Source organism: Struthio camelus, chromosome 30 (genome assembly GCF_040807025.1).
Source record: "Struthio camelus isolate bStrCam1 chromosome 30, bStrCam1.hap1, whole genome shotgun sequence".
NCBI classification, from domain to species: domain Eukaryota; kingdom Metazoa; phylum Chordata; class Aves; order Struthioniformes; family Struthionidae; genus Struthio; species Struthio camelus.
Window position 1 is genome coordinate 4,113,587 of NC_090971.1, and position 19,261 is coordinate 4,132,847.

Sequence of the window (19,261 nt, forward strand, 5' to 3'; positions counted from 1 at the left end):
TAAGGCAAGTAGACGCTGAACAAATGAAATAGATGTTGAATAGATGGTGATGTGCAAGTCTGGAGATCGTGGTTTCTGACAGAATTCTAAATGCTAATTCTAATGCTAATTTCAGTTAAGTCATTCCTGACTGGAGGAAACCTCTTAATTCACTTTTAGGTAGCAATTCTGCAGCTGCAAAATAATTTTCTGTTTCAGTTTCATATATTCACAGAACATAGTCGAATGTGAGTTTGTTACCCTGTCTGTTTTAGGCTTCTTTTCCTTTGATATAATTGCTCCATGTTGTTGATAAACTTTGCTTAAAAATAGCTTTCAGCAGTACCTTTGAATAGTGGTTCCCGGTACAGAAAAGCAGTGTTTTCCTATTTCTATTTCCTTGCTCTATCAAAATTACGTACTGCTTATTTGGTATATAATCATCACTGAACATGGTATATCTAATCGAAAAACCAGAGCCAGATCAGGAGCCAGATCATGCAGTGCAGGTTCCCTTGCCATCCTCCACCTGAATAGCTGCTCATTTCACTGTCTTGTTTTCCCCTACTCCATGGAAGCAGCAGCTCTTCATGTATACATCCTTCTCCATGGCAGGGGCAGCCACTTTGCCTCTGAGCGCAGAGGTAATAGGCATGGCAAATCTTTAGCAAGTAAGCACTTTTCTTCTTGGAAACAGAGAAATTTTGTGCTGAGTTTAGAGATGGGACCAAACTTCTGCTGTGGGGAAAGTAAAGATGACTTTTGTCGTAATGATCTGTGGCTTGAAATTTATGAAGTCCAGTGTGCGAGATACACCAGCCGTGCACTGGTATTTCCAAAGTATCAAGATAAGAGAGTCACATATTGATACTTCCAGAATATCAGATAGGCCATTTTCTTCCACTGTGAATTGTATTTGACGTTAACCATAAAATCTTTGCTGTTGTTGTAGCCTCATTACGTACCAGACAACTACAAGAGAAATGGAGGCAGGTGAGTCTTACGTACCAGATTGTTGACAAGAGATGAGATAGTCCTGTTTGTTTGCTAAGTGTCTGTTGTTTCCTGCCTATTTTCCCTGGGTGCTATAGAAGTTATAAATCTAAATTATTTAAAGCAGTCCTCTGAACTTTCAAAGAGATTAGAAGGAATTGAGAGGCAAGGAGAAAGAAGGGAGAGAATGGAGAACCAGCCTTGATGTTCCTTAAAAATATACCTAAGGAAGAATAGAGAAAGCATTCTGAAAGTCAGCAGAAGTAGCTGAGTGTGGGAGATGCCAGGGCCCAGCACAGGAGTATCCAGACTTCCTGCCAGAAGAGAGATCCCTAAATAGATTGGCCGTGCTTGCATTGAAATAAGAACCCGGGCCAATGCATTCTCTCAGTTCTGTTACAGAATTTAAAAATACCCATCAGGAGCCATGACAGTTGCAGAAAAAAACACCAGTAGGTACTGAGCTCAAATATTTTGGAGAGCAAAAATCTTTACAAATTGAAATAAAAAAGGAATTTGTTTTTTAAAGGCTGCATTTGACATTATGCAAATGAGGCTATGGGCGCTTAGCCTTTCATAGATTGTTACTGGTGAGTTTGAATGCATGTTTTCCCTTTAGAGATACGTCTCTTTTAAAGTCAAATTACTGAGATTTCGGAAGTCTCCTACCTGTTGAGGAATCCTTGACTCACTGATAGTTGGCCTTTCAGGTGAGTGTCTGAAAAACTGTGGTATTTAAACCCTTCTTTTCCTGCTAGATCATCCTGGAAAACAGATCGCTCAAAACCACAGATCAAAGACTTAAACCAAGAAGAAGATTCTCTTCCACTTATTGAGGATGTATTAGGAAACCAAGAGCAGACTTCAAGTGAGATGCCTAGCCTAGAAGAGCCAGAAAAAGAGGCAGTCTCTAGTGAGACGTGTGAAACTGATAAAAAGGTGGAAGAGAGTAATTCTGTCACAAGGCAGCTGTGCACTCCAGAGGAAAGGCGGCATATGCAGAGAGAGAGACTTAATCAAATTCTGCTAAACCTCTTAGAGAAAATCCCAGGGAAAAATGGTGAGACTTTATGCTATGGTTACACAATAGCATGTCTTTGTTTTTAGTTTGATGCAGACCATGTTGATAAAATAAATGCTTTTATCTGACTGCATTGATAGTGGACGTTGTTAATAATTAGTTTTCTCCACGCTAATGTTTTCCTTTGCAACAGTTGCAGTTTGCACTAAATTTGAATGAGATTTCTTACTATAGATGCCATATTTTAGATAATATTTTTAGCAATCGCAAAGACTTTCTCAAGACAAATATTTCCCATCATGCCCTTTTTACAACTGAGAAACTTAATGGGCAAACAAAGACTGAAGAGAATTTGGAAAGAATCGGGTTCTAAGTAACATCAGTAGGGATTGTCTGAACTATTAAATGAGGCTGCGGTGGTTGCACTGGTTGTTACCTTTAACTGCACTGTCCTTAGTAGCTGTGATAGAGCTGTGATGGAGCAACCCAGATTTTAGTACAGCTCATCCTTTCAGCCCTCCAGGGTGCTCAAAGAGCTTGTGCTACAGTTGCTGGCACAGACTTCACACAAACTGATTTGTGTATATATGCTCATGCTACGACACTTTTCTTAGACAAATCTAAAGACAGTTTAGGTAACAGGCAGAATTAAAACCTAGAATGAGCTGCATTCAGAGCAGTAGTTCACATTTCTGCTTCATGTTCATGTTCTGGGAGTTAATGCAAAATAGTTGTAGACTCATAGAATAATTTAGGTTGGAAGGATCTTTGGAAGTTATCTAGTCCAAATATCCTCCCCTTACTCAAAGCAGGAGTGACTTAGATCAGGTTGCTCAGGACGTTGTCCAGTCGAGTTGTGAGTGTTGCTGCGGATGGAATCATCTTTGAAAGACTTGTGAAAACTGTTAGTAGTGTCATCTTCTTTTATCAAAAGCCTGTGGTCTGTTGCAGCTATTGATGTCACTTACTTGCTGGAAGAAGGATCAGGAAGAAAACTGAGGAGGCGCACTCTCGCCATCCCGGAGAGCAGCTTCAGGAAGTGATGCCACGAGGGGAAGTTGTGGTCTGGAGTCCACTAAAGGTCTGCTACGGACTGAGGGCAGGAGCCCAACTCCTGTGCACCAGCCAAGGAAAAGGCGGCAGAAGAAAACTGACAAATATACAAACAGTTAGCACTTAGATGTCCGGGCTGGCAGGTGGCCCTGCCCTGCTCTGCAGTGCTCTTATGGTGTGTGTGTTGTTGGGCGTGCCTTGTATTGATGTTAGGTACTGAGAAAAACCTCGTGGTTATTTGTCCAGGATGGTCAAATTTAATTTATTTTTGTTCCCACTCAGAGGAAAAACTGGGGAGGTAAAGAAGGATAAGGACTGACTTACTCTGATGAGGATATTCCCCATGTTCACCAAGTAACCTGTGATTGTACAAGATACTGTTGGCACCGCCACGGCCCGTGCCAGTGAATGAAATCCAAACGGGAGGGTGAAGGCCCAGTGGCTTAAAAATAAAGGCTGCCCTAAAGTTGTGGCCTCTGATTTGCACAAGTTCCAAGAAGAGAGAAACGTACCAGAATGTGCAAAAGGTTCACCGTGGACCGGCCCGTGCACAGATGTACCTTGGATCTGTGGCGAGGAGAAATTTTCCCAGTCACCTTGGCGTAAGGAAGAGTTGGTTGGTTGAGGCACTTGTTCTGCGTCTAGGAGGGGGGAGGGATGGGGTGTGATTTTTTTCACTTTTTTCTGCAGACAACTTTTATAAAGCAAGTCAAATCCTGACAACACCATTGCTGTTGGTTTTTTTGATAAGCTGTGGTTCTTGTGTGTCTAGTGTGTTGTGCAAATTAAAATCTGTTAAAAGAAAAAAGAAAAAAAAAAAAGAAAAAAGGAAACCTTCACTACATGAACCGTCAAGCAGTATTCAAAGCGAGTATTTGTTGTGAACTGTAGAATATATCAACTGCTAACACTATTCTTGTGTTCTGATTGTACAGCTTAAAATGTCCGTCTCTTAAAGAGACAGTGTATTTTGCCCCTCCCTCTCTCTGCCCTGAGGAAAAGTATTATTCCCAAAAGCAACAGCCAAGGCGCTGGTTTCTCACCGCATGAAATTGTGATTGCCATGATGTACCATAAACTAGTGCTGTAGCAGGACCCCCGGTATTGCGACGTATAACCTTCCCCAGTATATGAAGCCGCGAAGCTGTCACCTTTCTCTGGGTCAGTCCCAGGTAGTGGCAAAGGGAGGGGGTAGTACACTGCCCCTTTAAAATGGCTTTGCTTTTTTGTCTTTCAGACGTACATATGCATATACAGTCCTGTTTTAGATGTTCTTATAAGAAAAAACAGTTTTTAATGTGCCAAGTTGTATATATCTGCTGCGTGGATGTAAAGCAATACAGTAGTTACATGTTCCTTTTTAATGGACCAAGCTTGTCCTAATGTACATTCTTGTTATTATTATAATTATTTTACTCTTAGTGGAACATGACTCATTCCATTAACTTTTATGTGTTGATTTAAAAAGAAAAAAAAGAAAGGAAAAAACCCTTTGAGAAAAAATATTTTATTAAAAAAAAAAGAAATAAGAAAATAGTTTGGAATATTTTCTTACTGTAGAGAAGCACTGTACAGTACCAGGAACCCTGAGTATAAAATACTCGTGCGTGTAGTAGGAATATCGCATGTCCAAAATCTTGAGTTGTCTCATTTAGTTTAAAACAGAAATCATTGTCTCAAATGGTGTTAAACACTAAAAACTTTTTAAAAAATAAAGTGCGTACAGAAGCGAGACACTAGCTCTGTCATTTTATCTTTCTTTTGTTGAAAGACTAAACAAAATGTTTTTTAGACAATCAAATGTTAGGTAAGTGCAAAGACTTGTTTTTCTTACTGGTGTAGAAATTAATGACTTTTTTTATTTTTCGGTTATTTTATAATAATGAGAAGACCAGTGTGTCACCAGGATCGCTGTTTTAAGACCAGGAAGCACTACATTATTGCAAATAGATATGAACTCTTAGTCTGCATGGGTGTAGGCTGTGTGATTGCTGAAAATAAATGCTGCTAATATATTTCCTTTTTACAAAGCATATCTAAATAGATCATTGTTTTGATGTTAATCTTTGTAAATTATGTATTACCAATTTTAACATTGGATGTAATTGCATAAAAAGCCTGCATCTCAATCCTGAGAGAGTCTAGTATTAAATGGAAAATCTTTTCCTATTGATGACTTGTGGGGTTTTCTTTGACATGTCTTTGATTTCCTTTTCTTGCCTCTTTGTCTCCACAGCCCCTGTCACGTGTTCTGACTTTCTTACAGCATCTTTCTTGAAAAAGGGGCTGTTGCCCCTTCCCTTTTGCATATCCAGTTGCCTGACCTTTGATGGCATCTGGGGAGGATATGGTTTGCTGCTGCTGTTGCTGCCGTTCAGACCATGGCGGAAAGGAGGATGGCAGTGAGTGTATGGAGAGACAGGAGCAGAAGTGAAGCAGGAGCAGCAGGCTGCGGTATTCACTGCTAGGGAGTCAGAGGGCTGTGGAGTTGCGATTGTGTATGATGGCAGGTTGGTACGTCAATCGTTAAATCTATGCATTTAGTGCCCGTTTCCCAGACCGTAGACCCCTGGCAGCTAGAGACAGCACCTCCAGTGCCCCTGTGGAGAGCAGATGCTGTGCTCTCTGTCAGCTCCAGGCACCGCGAATGGTCTCAGGGCTCTTGGAGGCAGCGCGCTCCTCAGCGCTAATGATGGGTCACAGTCACGCCAAGCAGACGACTTGCACCCCAGGGAGCTGTTTGCCCCACCGTCACTGAAAAGGCGTGCTGACGGATAGAAAGACTGAGAGGTATTTTGGGTTGTTTGGAGGCATCAGCATGACTTCGTACTACAACCCTGACGTGGGTATCGTGGCACATAGCCGGACATTAAGGAGCACGACAACGGAGAGATGTAGAAATTGAGAACTTTGGGTCCCTTCCAATTATTTGTATCCTTTCTAAGGCTTCTTCAGCCTTGCGTCTCTTCTGATACCTTCTGAGGCACCCATGAGATAGCCTCCTTTCAAATCTTCCTGTAGGGCTTAAACTTTCTCTGGCTTAGAAGTAGTTGAGGGGAGTAAGGTAGGTATCTATTTGCATTAGCTATTGAGGAATGGAAGAGCTTCTTGATGACCCCCTTTAACGTAACTTGGTTTTTTTCTTCCACTTCCTAATCTGCCTCTCTGTGTTGTCGTTAAAATGTCATGGCTGACCTATACACCTGTATTATCTTACTTCTAAACCAGACACACCATGTCAAGGATCATAGTGCCTAAAAAATGCCCAATTTTTTTTTTTTTTTTTAAAAAGAACCTGGATTCACCTCCTGCTGACTTGACCCTATTTTTCAAAGTCCAGAGGCATCTGTGGAAGTCAATCAAACTACTTAAGGCAAGCCAAATAACATTCCAATTAAGATATAATATCCCTTGTCTGAGAATAAAAATTCGAGCGAGAGAGCGAGCGAGCAAGCACACGTGCTGAAAATGAGAACAGAGTAACTAAGAGCTGCGGCTACTTGAGGCTATGCGCAAGAGCGTAGACTTCCCTGCAGCACTTCGGAGCCTGTGGGCACTTGCTGACATGACAGATGCCTCACTGGCCTTTGGGGCTAATTTCTGATTTTCTCTTTCCATGCTGGATTCCCCCCCACCCCCGATTGCAGCTGTGTTCACAGCTGGCACAGGAAGAGCAGGGCCTTAGTGCAGCAAACACAGCTGGCCTCAGCTGCCGGCTTAAAACCCAGCCCACCTGCGCAAATGGGTTGATGGTGACATGGGAGCTGCTGTGCCAAAGAAGAGGCATTTCAGTGCCGTGAAGCCACTTTGCCTGCAGCACGTGGTGGGGGAAACGAGACCGAGTCAGCGCCCTTCCCCGGCGGGCCGGCAGCCTGGCCAGGCGGTGGGGAGCGGGGATGAGGAGGGGGGCAGGTGGGCACCAGCGTCGTCTCCGCCCGTGGGGACGCACGGCCCTGTCCCCAGCACCAACCGCAGCTTCACGCCGGATCAGCTGCTCACCCACCCAGCACCAGCCTGAGCCGTCCACGCCGGGACGGGCCACAGCCATTTCCAGCCCACCACCCAAAATGATCCAGTCGCACATGACGACACGTGAGTCACAACCTTTATTCCCAGCTCTTTCCCCCCCCGGAATAAGCTTGTTCCCTTGGTGACGGCTATTTACAGAGTGCTGGGATGGTGCACGGGCAGCGGTGACAGCGGCACACAGACGGCACACGGGACTGCGTAACGCACGGGGGCTGGCGCCTTCCCGTCTCCCGCACCGGCACGGGCAGCAGCTGAGCAAACGTGAGCGAGAGCAAGTCCCGCACCGGGGCCGGGGGGACCCACCGGCACGGCTGTGGGAAAACCACCCCGCGGTGCCTCACGGCGGGGGGCAGGTGGCTTCATGCTCGCACGGCGCCGGACCGCGAGCCCCAGCTCCAGCCCCGTCAGGCCACCAGGGAGGTGTAGCCGACGGGAACTAGGCCAGTGCTACTCCCGTGACAACAGCGAATCCAGTCCTCATCCACGGTGGAAAGCAGCTGCAGGATGTCCCCCTTCCGGAAGCTCAGGTGGCCGACGGCAGCGCCCGTGTGGTCACACAACGCCCGGACCGCCCTGCACGACGACAGCCCTCAGGGACAGCCCTGTGGCGCAGGGCCACCAGCAGCTCAGCCGAAGCGGGGGCAGACCCCGCCGGGGCAGTCGAGGTCCAGGTTAGCCACGAGGAGCGGTGGAAAGCCCTTCACCGAAAAAGGGTGGAGGGTGTCCGGGCTACACCTGGCAACAACCCCCTGCTTCTCCCGCTCAGAAACCTACCACCAGCTTTCCACGCCCCACCACCACCACCGCGGTGCCCTGCGTCACCTGGGGGTCTGGGGCTGGTCAGCCGGTTCCCTCGCTGGCTGCTCTTGAGCGTGGGTCTTCTCCGAAGCTCCCCCCTTCATCACCACAGCGAGAGCGGTCATGCTGGGCGACAGCCAGCTAGAGGGTCTCCTGCCGTAAAGCAAAGGAAGCCACGAGCTAGCCTGGGAAGCCTTTTCCCATCCAGCTACAGAATACCATGGGGAAAAGACCATGACCACCAAGCTGCTGGGACTGTGCCTGGGCCTGTGTGTGTGCACGGGTGAGGGGGCTTCGTGCCAAGACGAGGCCACCAAAGGAAAAGGCCATGGTTTCTATCCCCGCATACTTTGCTCCTCTTCGTAACTTGGAGTGGTGCCGTGGTACTTGTGCACGTGTGCCACGTGCAGGGGCCAAGCACCGGTCACCAACCGTTCTCCTCAGAATGACTTCCTCCCGCCATTGGGGAGCTGGGAAGGGACACGTGTGGTTCAGGGGACATGTCACAGAGCATGCACCAGGAGCTCCTGTTCTTCTAAGTCACCGATGCGACACGATGGCCAACCTCAGCAGCACCCAGACCACGTGCCAAGCCCATGGCGTGGCTACAGGGGCCAGGAGCACAACTTGGGTTACAGACGGCGCAGCCCACCCTGAGAGGCCCCCGAGGCCTCCCGTGCGCTCTTTGTACGCTGCCTGGAAGACAAACCCTTCAGGTGCAGGGCAGGTTCCCTTCACAGGATTCCCCCCCAGCGCCTGCTCCCCCAAGCCGGGTCTTACCTGGGTCTAGCTGAGGTGGTGTCAGGACTGAGAGGGAAGCCTCTGGCAGGCGGGCAGGTGGCTCCAAAGAGTCGGCCCAGCCAGCCGCCCTTCTCAGGGCCAGGAGGACTGCTGGCTGCCGGGTTAGAAGGGGCCGCCTGGTTTCCATTAGCGCAAGGCTCTGGTGAGGCCGAGAGGAGCTTCTCTCCAGCAGCGGGAGCAGCCGGCTTGGTGGATGCCCTGGCTCCAGGAGGCAGGAAGAGGTCTTCAGGGGAAGAGGCCCTAGAGCTGCCAGCGCTGCTGATGGGATCTGGACTGGGGTGTTCAGTGACAGCTTTGGCCTGAAGGAGCTGCAGCTCTGTGCCTCTAGGCTCGCTGGCAGAGGCTTGGGGTCGTGCAGTCTGGCCAGGGCTGGCATCTCCTGCAGCCGTCCGCAGCTTTGTCCATCGGATGAAGGGGAACCCTTCCTTGCTAGGAGCAACATAGATCCTGGAGGCCTGACTCAGCTGGCCCCACCAGCCGCTGAGGCCTCCCGCTGCGTCCTGAGGGCCTGTCCCCTGCCTGAAGTTCTCAGGGGGGCTGTCAGCTCCCAGGAAGGTGCGACTGAGCTGGTCGCCCCACCGCAGCACATGCTGGAGTGTCTGCTGTAGGGCAGCCCCCACCTGGGGGCTGGGGAATGGTCCAGGCACAGCTGCTTGGGACTGAGATGTTGTGCTTCCCTCTGCACTTTTCGGGGCTGCCCTCCCCAGGTGACCAGGGGGGATCTCACACTCCAGGCTTGCTCCTTCCGCGCTGCTTTGGCCTTCCGGACGAGGCTGCGCAACCCCCTGGGCCTGAGCAGGGAGCGGACCGATCCTCCGAGAGGGGCGACGGGCAGGACAGGGGGGCGACTCCAGCCGACGGGACAAGGGCCTCACATCCACCGAGAGGTGGTGGTGTTCAAAGAGCAGGTCGAGGTGGAAAGTCAGCACTGAGAGGGGCTGGATGAGCAGCAGCAGTTCATCAGCGAGGTGGGGCAGAGGGCCCTGGCTCAGGGCAAAGAAGGCCGTGGGAAAGTAGAGCATGGAGATCACACCTACAAGGTACAGAGAGCCCTGGAGAGCTGACAGATACCTCCCCTTGCCCACTGAACCCACCCAGGACCAGCTGGTCTGTCCCAGCAGGCCTGACAAGAGCTTCTCCTGAGGGTTGTATCAGAGATGCCACAAGTTGCCCGCCTGACTCTGTGCCCTCGTCCAGTAGTACAGCCACACAAAAGGATGCTCCTGCCCACTACGGCAATCCCGGCCAAGCAGCGCGTGTGGAGCGGGTAAGGAAAATGTCACCCTGGCTCTGCACAAGCAGGAGAGGACTAGCAGCGTAGGGGGGGGCTTCTGGGGATGGTGTCCTTACCTGGGCTCTTCTGCAGCTGAGAGATCCACAGCTCCAGTTGCTTAATGCTAAACAAGGTAAAAGGAATCCAAGTCAGAGCTCTCAGGACTCGGTTCTCTCCCGCCACCCCAGCGAGGACAGCCTGGGTCAACGAGGACCAATGCTTACTTCAAAAGGCCGAGGATAAAGGCATGAAAGCGTTGCCTGGTGCTGCTGAGCGGGGCCAGCCTGGACACATGCCAGCACAGGGAGTGCAGAGAGCGGGTGCTGGGGCCTGCAGAGTAGGTGACACGCGACAATCAGCACTCGGGGGTCTGGTATGGGGCCTGGGTGGGGTTCTGCAGGGCCCAGGCTACAGAAGACCTGCAGAGGCCGGTGGCGTGCTGCCCTCCAACACCCACCTGCCTTCACTGAGGCTTCCACCACGCTCCAGGGCGAGTTCTTCCTCTGGCCGGTGATAACGTCCTTCTGGAACGGCTTCAGCCCGTCCTCCACCAAGGCGTAGAGCGCTGGGCACAGGGTGTGCAGCAGCAGGTAGCCCACCTCCGGGCTGAGCCAGCTGTCGCCCAGCTGGGCCTGGGGCCGGCGGCGAGGGGAGAGAGAGAGGGAGAAGAGAGGCAGCACCCACAGCCGGGTCCGTCCGGGGGGGACGGACGGACAGACGGAACAACACGGTGCTCCCCGAGCCGCTCCACCCGGCGAGACCTCCCCCCGCCCGCCGCCCACCCCCGGCCGGACCCTCACCTTCTGCACCAGGTTCCGCCCGGCGCTGAAGTGGGCCACGATCCTGTCCACGGAGGAGCTGACGGCGACGAGCAGGGCTGCGGGGCGACGGGGGCAAAGACCTGAGCGGCGGCGGCCGGGCTGGCGGCGAGCCCGCGGGCAGAACCGCCGCTCCGGTTCCGGTTCCGGCTCCGGCTCCGGTTCCAGTTCTGGCCCCGGCTCCGGTTCTGGCTCCGGTTCAGCCTCCCTCTCCCCCCCCCCATCCTCGCCCTTCCACTTGCCTCGCTGCGGGGCTCCGCGCACGTCGGACACGCGCGGCGGCTCCGGGGCGGCGGCGGCGGCTGCGGCGGGCGGGGAGGGAGCGGCGTCAGCTGCCGCCGCGGCCCCGGGAACGGGGAACCGGGCCGGGGAGGGGGGCGGGGGGTGGCAGGAACCCGGGGGGGGGGGGGATCCGAGATGGTGGGGGGGGGTAACCGGGGGGGGGGGAGCAACCGGAGGGAGGAGGAACCGGAGGGAGGAGGAACCGGAGGGAGGAGGAACCGGAGGGAGGAGGAGCTGGGAGCCGGCGCGGGGGGGGGGGGGAGCCGCGGACCCCCCCCACCGGCACTCACCGGGGGCGCGCTCGCCCATGGGGCCGGCGGCGGTGGGGCGGAGGGCGGCGCGGGGCGGGGAGGGGGGGCCGGGCTGAGCCGGGCCCGCCCCGGCTTTAGTGTCCGCAGGCGCCGCTGGCGGGGCGAAAGCGGCAGAAAACAGGAAATAGGAGGCCCAAAAAAAAAAAAAAAAAAAAAAAAGCAAGAAAAATTGCCCTCGGGGGCGATGCCCTCGGGCCCGGCAGCCGCCGGACGAGGCGCCTTACCCTCCTTGCAGCTCCAGCCCCCCCTGGCAGCCTGCCGCACCGGAGCCTCCGTTCTGCAGCCCGGCCCCGGCGCCCTCGGGCTCGGCGGCGGCGGCAGCGGCCCCCCTTGCTCCGCCGCGCCCGGCGGTCCCTCCGCGATGGGCTGCAGCCCCGGCCGAGGTTTCCTCCTCTTGGGCTGGTGGCTTTCCATAGGGGCCGGCGGTTGCCCGCCCGGGGGTGCAGGTGGCCCCCAGCCGGGCGCCGCTGGCTGCCCCTGCTCTCCCGCCGCCTGGCCCTTGTGCTTGCTGAAGGCGCTGCGGTACCGGAGCTCCTTGAAAGTGGTCACCTCTCTCTGCCTGGAAGCGGGAGGTCTGGCCTGGAGCTGGGGCTGGAGCTGCGGTGGGTCCCGGCCCGCGGTGCTGCACAGGAGCTCGCTGGAAGGCGGCAGCTCCGTGTCGGGCGAGAATATAATCAGCCAGTCGCTCCGGTCGCTCCTGGCCTGGGCGAGAGCGGGTCCGGCGGCGTTTCTCTTCCGCTTCTGGGCAAGCTCATGGAAGGAGGTGATGGTCTTCTTGCCGGCGTCCCTGCAGAGCTCTCCCAAGGCGGGCTCGGGCTCGGCCGGCTTCTCCGGCAGGGCTGGTTGCTCGGCTTCGCGCCGGGCCGGGGGCTGCAGCCCTCTCCTCGGCCGCGGCGGCACGGGCGGGGGGACGCTGTCGGAGCGGGGCCTCAGCTCGGGAGCGGCGTTCAGGTTGTGATCCCACCGTCCGGGCGCGGGAGGAGCGGCGAGGGTGTTGCAGTTGGGATCCAGGTCGGCGCGGACGCCGCGGGGAGGCTGCGGGGTCGCCGGCCTCGCCGTGTTGGGAGAGGTTTCGTCGTCCTGGGAGTCGAGCGAGCTGCTGCTGCAGAGGCTGTCGGGGGTCTCCTCAGCCGGGGGGGGGTCCGGTCTCCCGCCCGGCCGGGGGTCGAGGCTGGCGTCTCCCCCATCGCACCCCCGCCCCTGCTCAGCCAGCAGCGGGTCCTCCTGGGCATCGTCTATGGGAATGATGTCGGGCTGATTTTCAGGGTATTGGGGCTCTTCTCTCGCAAACTCCTTGCAGTACACCGAGACCGGGGAGTCATCCAAGCTGAAATCTGAGCAGCTACTGACAGAGGAGGAGGTGGAAGCTGGATCACAGGGGGAAGCCACGTCCTCCCCAGCGTGCAGGCAGGGGAAATCCTCTTGAGCTGTCTGGTTCTGGAGGCCCAGCTTCGCGGGCGGCTGCGCGTGGGCTTCGCAGCACTGGCACCTCAAGGAAGGATTGTTGGAATTGGCATCGACTTGCCCACAGTTCTCCCGACAGTCGCCGCAGTCCGTCCGGTCGCCTCGAGCCACGGGGACGGAGGTCTCCCGGAGCTCCGGGTGCCGGGAGAGGTGCAGCCCCAGGGAGATGTGCTGCAGGTGGATGTGGTTCAGGTTGCAGAGCAGCCCTTTCTTCGGGGCCAGCATGGTGCTAGCTTGTGGGCAGCACCCGAGCTCCGCGCAGAACCCCGCAGCCCTTCGGGTCAGACCATCCAGCTCCCCGCGAACATCGAGTGCAACGAGCGGGTGGGAAGCCCGCGCCGCGCAGCACAAACCTGGAGGGGAACGGAGCGGGAGAGGATGAAGGCGCCGACCAGAGGTGGGAGAGCCAGGAGGGCAGGTGCCGGCTGCATCCAGAGACGGCAATGCGTCCAGGTGAGCATCCCACCTCCACCCCTTAGCTTGGGCCTGCTTGGCAGAGGAGGCCCCAAATTCTGGGCTGGGCAGGGTGTGCTGCAGGCCACCCCGGGCCGGGGACCGGGCGGCTGCTCCCCGCAGCGTGATGTCAGTGCGCTCGGAGGTGCTGGCAGACCGGGAGCCTGCAGCAGCAGGACTGAAGTCTCTCTGCCAGGTCTCGGCAGTCAGGGAGCGGCTCAGAGAGGCTCTCAAGGAGAAAACGCCCTTGAGGCCTCAGCCAGGGAGGCTCCTGGCCTCCGGCCGAGGCAACGCGACGCTGGCAGCTCCCTGAGGTCAGGGCAAAGTTAGCCAGATAGGTCAAAACCGCGTAGGAGGCGGCGTTTGACCCTGGCCTGGGCTCAGATGTACGCTTCAGACCTGGAGGACGCAAATAGCCAGGACGGCACGTCCCAGAGCGCAGCCTCCCCCCAGGCGAGACCTCCAGGCCGAGGCACCTGCTTTTGCTCCAGCTGAAAGCCGTGCCCCACGCTGGGGGGGCAGCTCGGGCTCGCCCTGCTTTGGCCTCGGGCACTGGCACGTCCCAGCTGAGCTCTGCAGCGGTGGGGGGGAAGCGGGGGGAACGACCCGATTTCTGGGATTGCTCCTGGCCTGGAGCCAGCGGCTCGTCCGCCGCCGCCGCCGGGCGCCTGGGAGGGGATTCGGCAGCAGAGGAGCCCTGCGGAGCGCTGCCCCGGAAGGGATGCAGCCATCCCTGCATCCTGCGCAGCCCCGCCTGCACCCGTGGGGACCAGCTGCGGCTGCCCGGAGCCAGATGTGGGCCCCATCGCCTTCACGGCGCTGCCCAGAGCCAGATGTGCACCGCATCACCTTCACGGCGCTGCCCAGAGCCAGATGTGCACCCCATCGCCTTCACAGCGCTGCCCATAGCCAGATGTGCACCCCATCGCCTTCACATCGCTGCCCATAGCCAGATGTGCACCCCATCGCCTTCACGGCTCTGCCCATAGCCAAATGTGCACCCCATCGCCTTCACGGCTCTGCCCATAGCCAGATGTGCACCCCATTGCCTTCACAGTGCTGCCCATAGCCAGATGTGCACCCCATCGCCTTCACGGCTCTGTCCAGAGCCAGATGTGCACTGCATCGCCTTCACAGTGCTGTCCATAGCCAGATGTGCACCCCATCGCCTTCACAGCGCTGCCCATAGCCAGATGTGCACTGCATCACCTTCACAGCGCTGCCCATAGCCAGATGTGCACCCCGTCACCTTCACGGCTCTGCCCATAGCCAGATGTGCACCCCATCGCCTTCACGGCTCTGCCCGGAGCCAGATGTGCGCTCCGGCCCCTCCATCCTTTGTGCCACCGCCCCGGCCCCGCCGCTCCCCCCCCCCCCCCGGCCCCGGCCCCGCTCACCTCCGCGCGCTGCGGCGGCTCCGGGCGGCGAATGCGGCTGGCGGGGGGGGAGGAGCCACGGCCCCGCCACCGCCCCGCCCCGCCGCAGCCCCCCCCCCGCGCAGCCCGGGCCCGCCCGGTGCGCCCGCCCCTTCCTCCGCCGGGCAGCGCCCGGGGCCCCCCCCCCCGCACACATCCCCCCCGGGCTCCCCCCCCGCACACCTCCCTCCCGGGGCCCCCCCGCCGGGCAGCGCCCCGCTCCCCCCCCCGGCCCCAGCAGCTCCCCCTCCTGCACCAGGCAGCGCTTCCAATAAATTATCTTTATTGATAGACACTCTAGCAGCAGCGCGTCTGCTGCACCCCCCCGGCCGGGGCTCGCGCGCTTCCCGGCTCACCCCAGCCCCCGGGAGCCGATGCACGCAGGGCAGAGACAGGGACTGCAGTGCACGTTTACTAAAAACCAAAAGGCCTTCTTAGCGAAGGACGAGAAAGCTCATTTGTCTTAAGTGTGATAAGAGCCCGCTCGCCCCATCACTTCTGCCGCTTGTAAATCTTCTGAGCTAGGCCAAGAAAGATCTCCTTGGGGAGCCGCTTCGCGTGCTTCTTGATCAGCTCTTGTAGATGCTGGTAGCTCTTCTCCTCATATTCCTGAAAAACAGCCCTCATGCCCAAAGTCTCATAGAGCTCCTTCACCTTAGCCACCTTCTCTGGCTCTTTACAACCATAGTTCTCCTGAGAAGAGAGCAGAACAAAAAGCAAAGTTGAAGTCTAGCTTAGGGCTACTGCAGTAGCTGCTGGTTCAGCTAAATGTGGCAGGAATCGCCTCTTCTCTCCGCTACTTTATGCTACCCAAATCAATTGATCCTTCTCCCGCCCCCACGGTTCATCTACTCCGGGTTGTGCAAGGCTTTTCAAATGTCCATTAGGATACAGTACTGTATCCCCTCTACACCACGTTCTGAGGAAGGGAGCCCCTTTTTGGTAAACCTGGTGGCATTACCTCCAGGATCTGCCTCTGCTCTGGTGTGACCCGACGCAGACACTCCACCACCAGCCAGCTGCACTTCTTGTCCTGGATATCGGTGCCAACCTTCCCTGTCAACTCTGGATCCCCAAAACAGTCCAAGTAATCATCCTATGCGCAGATGGAAGAACTTTAGAGCCGCAAAAAGCATCTCACATGGAATGAGGGACAGGGAGGTACCTCCTACCTGGACCTGGAAGTATTCACCCATCTCCAGCAAGATTGCTTTGGCATTGGCATGTTCCTCTTCACTGTCAATACCAGTCTAAAACAGGGAAGAAGGAATTAAGCCTTCCTGTATCCTGTATCCGTCTTCCATCCCTCCTTCTCCAGTCTCCCAAACCACCTACCCACCTAGACAGCCTCATACGGATAATTTAGGCCGCCCCTTTCTCCTCCAAGGCTGCCTACATTCATAAAACTCACCATGTACATGGCAGCAGCCACTGGGAGGTAGAAGGAGTAGAACGCAGTCTTGTACTTAACGATTGCCTTATACCTGTGGTAGAGGAACCACACTCAGTAACAAAGCCCAGGCCTCCTCCTTCCATGGCAGATAAGGGCCATCAGAAAGCAAGAAGTCTCCCCCTCCAAACCAGCTCTCAGTTGTGACAGGGAGAGCAAGGCTTGTTTCCCCAAAGTCAGGTAGATGACAGCAGAATTCCAGCAGACAAATTATCCCCTCTATGCAGCCTCTTCTGGAAGGGGCTGCAGCCGTAGCCACGTTAGCCAAATCTGGGCTTGTACCTCCCTGCCCCTTCAGTACCCTCACCTCTCCTCACTGAAGCAATTCAAATCCACCTGGGAAACAGGGGCAGTGATGAGGTCCAGGGCCTGCCCAAGCTCAGTCTGGTAGACAGTCTGGGGAGGAAAGACTTTTGGATTTATCCTCCTGACTCCCAAGAGCATCCTGGAAATCCCAAACCCCAGCCTCCGCTCAGGCTCCTCTCCAAGTCTGAAGAAATGGAGCATTTTTGGCAAGCTGCCCTAGAGCTTAAGGGCAGAGTAGAGCTTCAAACCCGCTCAAATAACTAGGAGTGGACTAGATCCAGGCAGGCAAAGGCAAGTCTCTGGGAGGGAGGATATAGGAGCCTGTCCCACCTGCAAGAAAAGCTCCAGCAGGTGCAGGTAGTAGGGTCGCCCCCCGCAGTACTTCTTCAGTAGCCTGTAGACGGATGACTCCAAGAGGAAGGCGTCGTTGACAGCATCCAAACCAATCCCCTCCTGCAACAGGAGGGCAGGAACAGGTCGCACAGCAAGCCCAGCCCTGCGGCCCTCCCCACGGCCCCGCCACGCTGCCGCCTCACCTTCTTGTACCAGCAAAGCTGCCCCCGGCGGGTGAGCGATGAGTCCATGATGTCGTCGGCCACTAGGAAAAAGGCCTGGAACTGCGGGAGGCTCAGTCAGGAGGGCGACGGGGCTGGACACCCCCAGCCCCCGCCAGCCCCCGCCAGCCCTCGGCTCTTACCAGCTCCACACACCAGCCCACGGCCAGGGCGCAGCGGAGGCTCTCGGCGTCGCGCTGCTCGGGGCCCGCCAGCTCGCAGAAGGTCGCCACCACCGTCAGCCCACGGTTGTTCTTCCCGCCCAGCACGTTGTACTCCAGCACCTGCGGGGAGAGGGGTCGCTAGGCCTCGGCCCCCCCGCCTGCCCTGGCGCCCCCCTCCTCCCCCCGGCCGGCCCCGGCCCCCCACTCACCTCCTTGAGGCGCGCTATGGCGTCACCCACCTCCGGGTGCCCCAGCTCCTCCGTCAGGTCGCGCACGATCTGGGGGAAGAAGCCCATGAAGGATGCGCGGTCGCTCGCCGCTGCCGTCCCGGCCCCGCTCATCGCTGCACCTGCAAGGGAGAGCGCCGCTAGACCCCGGCACCAGCCTCCCGCCGGCCCCCCGACCCCGACCTCGGCCTTGGCATCCTGCCACTAGGCCCCTGATCCCGGCATCAGCCCCAGCCCCCTGCCAGCCCCCCAATCCCGATTCCGGCCCCGGCTTCCTGCCAGCCCCCCAACCCTGATCCCAGCCCTAGCCCCCCGCCAGACCCCCAATCCCAATCTCGGCCCCCCCACCAGCTCCCTGACCCCAATCCCGGCCCCCGCCCCTCAACCCCAATCCCGATCCCAGCCTCAGCTGCCCCAATCCCAATCCTGATCCCAGCCTCCCGATCCTGTCCCCAGCCCCCCGCCAGCCCCCCGACCCTGATCCCAGCCCCAGCCCCTCGACTGCCCCCCAATCCCAATCCCAATCCCGATCCCCTGCCAGCCCCCCAATCCCGATCCCAGCCCCAGCCCCTCGACTGCCCGCCAATCCCAATCCCGATCCCCTGCCAGCCCCCCAATCCCGATCCCGGCCCCAGCCCCCCACCAGCTCCCCAATCCCGATCCCGGCCCCTCGCCAGCCCCCCCAATCCCGATCCCAGCCCCAGCCCCCCAATCCCGATCCCGGCCCCTCGCCAGCCCCCCCAATCCCGATCCCCTGCCAGCCCCCCAATCCCAATCCCGGCCCCTCGCCAGCCCCCCCAATCCCGATCCCAGCCCCTCGCCAGCCCCCCAATCCCAATCCCGGCCCCTCGCCAGCCCCCCCAATCCCGATCCCAGCCCCTCGCCAGCCCCCCAATCCCAATCCCGGCCCCCCGCCAGCCCCCCGACCCCAGCCCCAGTCCCCCACCAGCCCCCCAATCCCAATCCCGATCCCAGCCTCCCGCCAAGCCCCCGACCCTGATCTCGATCCCGGTCCCGACCCTGACCCTGACCCCGATCCCGGCCTCCCGCCAGCCCGCTGACCCCGATCCCGATCCCGGTCCCGGCCCCGGCCCCGGCCCCTCACCTGCTCCACCGCCCGGGCCCGCCCCTCTTCCCCCCCCCTCCCCCGCAGGCCCCAGGCACGGCCACGCAGGCCTCCCCGCCCGGCGCCCGGCGCGGGGCACGCCGGGGCGCGTAGTTCGCAGCCGCCAGGCCCCCTCGGGCGCGGCGCCGCTGACGGACTACGAGTCCCGGCGTGCCCCGCGCGGCTGGGGCGGACCCGACGGCCGGCCGCCGCTGGCGCCCGTCCTCATTGGCCCGCTCCATCGTATGTGAATGGGCCCAAGAGGGCTGGGCCAATAAGAGGGCGAGGGGGGTGGGAATCCGCCTTCTGATAGGTGGAGAGGGAGAAATGGGGCGAGTGCCCGGCGGGAGCGCGCGTGGCTCCGGCACCGCCCCGGGGAGGAGTTGCAGGTGCGGTGCGGGGTGCAGCGTGCAGGTGTACAGTGTGGGGTGCAGGGGGCAGGTGTGCAATGCGGGGTGCAGGTGTGGGGTGTAGGAGTGGGGGGGCAGGTGTACAGTGTGGGGTGCAGGGGGCAGGTGTGCAATGCGGGGTGCAGGTGTGGGGTGTAGGAGTGGGGGGGCAGGTGTACAGTGTGGGGTGCAGGGGGCAGGTGTGCAATGCGGGGTGCAGGTGTGGGGTGTAGGAGTGGGGGGGCAGGTGTACAGTGTGGGGTGCAGGGGGCAGGTGTGCAATGCGGGGTGTAGGTGTGGGGTGTAGGAGTGGGGGGGCAGGTGTACAGTGTGGGGTGCAGGTGTGGGGTGCAGGTGTGGGGTGTAGGAGTGGGGG

The 19,261-nt window shown here is 57.7% G+C and overlaps 3 protein-coding genes across 11 annotated transcripts in view; 1 reads left to right on the plus strand and 2 right to left on the minus strand.

Moving 5' to 3' along the window:
* Window positions 1-5,215, plus strand: part of ASH1L (ASH1 like histone lysine methyltransferase) — a 61,263-nt gene extending 56,048 nt beyond the window's left edge. Inside the window, exons 26-28 of one of the 2 annotated variants that reach the window (XM_068922256.1) lie at window positions 932-972; window positions 1,731-2,032; window positions 2,945-5,215. In XM_068922256.1, coding sequence (XP_068778357.1) covers window positions 932-972; window positions 1,731-2,032; window positions 2,945-3,036 — 435 coding nt within the window. In that variant the 3' untranslated portion in view covers window positions 3,037-5,215. The remainder of the gene's footprint in view (window positions 1-931; window positions 973-1,730; window positions 2,033-2,944) is intronic. The other variant, XM_068922257.1, reaches the window with a different exon arrangement.
* Window positions 5,216-7,134: 1,919 nt separating this feature from the next.
* RUSC1 (RUN and SH3 domain containing 1) lies at window positions 7,135-14,746 on the minus strand. The gene is made up of 9 exons (XM_068922299.1): window positions 14,673-14,746; window positions 11,583-13,175; window positions 10,748-10,824; window positions 10,405-10,579; window positions 10,172-10,277; window positions 10,025-10,071; window positions 8,654-9,707; window positions 7,898-8,026; window positions 7,135-7,648 (listed from the first exon to the last, which is right to left on the minus strand). The coding sequence occupies exons 2-9, from the start codon at window positions 13,045-13,047 to the stop codon at window positions 7,480-7,482; spliced, it is 3,222 nt and encodes a 1,073-aa protein (XP_068778400.1). The 5' UTR covers window positions 13,048-13,175; window positions 14,673-14,746; the 3' UTR covers window positions 7,135-7,479.
* A 210-nt stretch (window positions 14,747-14,956) lies between these two features.
* Window positions 14,957-18,594, minus strand: FDPS (farnesyl diphosphate synthase). Of its 8 annotated transcripts, none has more exons than XM_068922402.1 (10): window positions 18,497-18,594; window positions 17,374-17,513; window positions 17,144-17,284; window positions 16,983-17,063; window positions 16,777-16,899; window positions 16,448-16,536; window positions 16,102-16,174; window positions 15,863-15,940; window positions 15,652-15,786; window positions 14,957-15,383 (listed from the first exon to the last, which is right to left on the minus strand). In XM_068922402.1, exons 2-10 carry the CDS (start codon window positions 17,503-17,505, stop codon window positions 15,183-15,185), a joined length of 1,053 nt encoding a protein of 350 aa, XP_068778503.1. In that variant the 5' UTR covers window positions 17,506-17,513; window positions 18,497-18,594; the 3' UTR covers window positions 14,957-15,182. The 8 variants fall into 8 exon arrangements, with proteins under 8 accessions (XP_068778503.1, XP_068778508.1, XP_068778505.1 ...); XM_068922407.1 differs by having other exon boundaries at window positions 17,374-17,442; window positions 18,497-18,578; XM_068922404.1 differs by having other exon boundaries at window positions 18,454-18,497.
* Window positions 18,595-19,261: the final 667 nt, after the last annotated feature.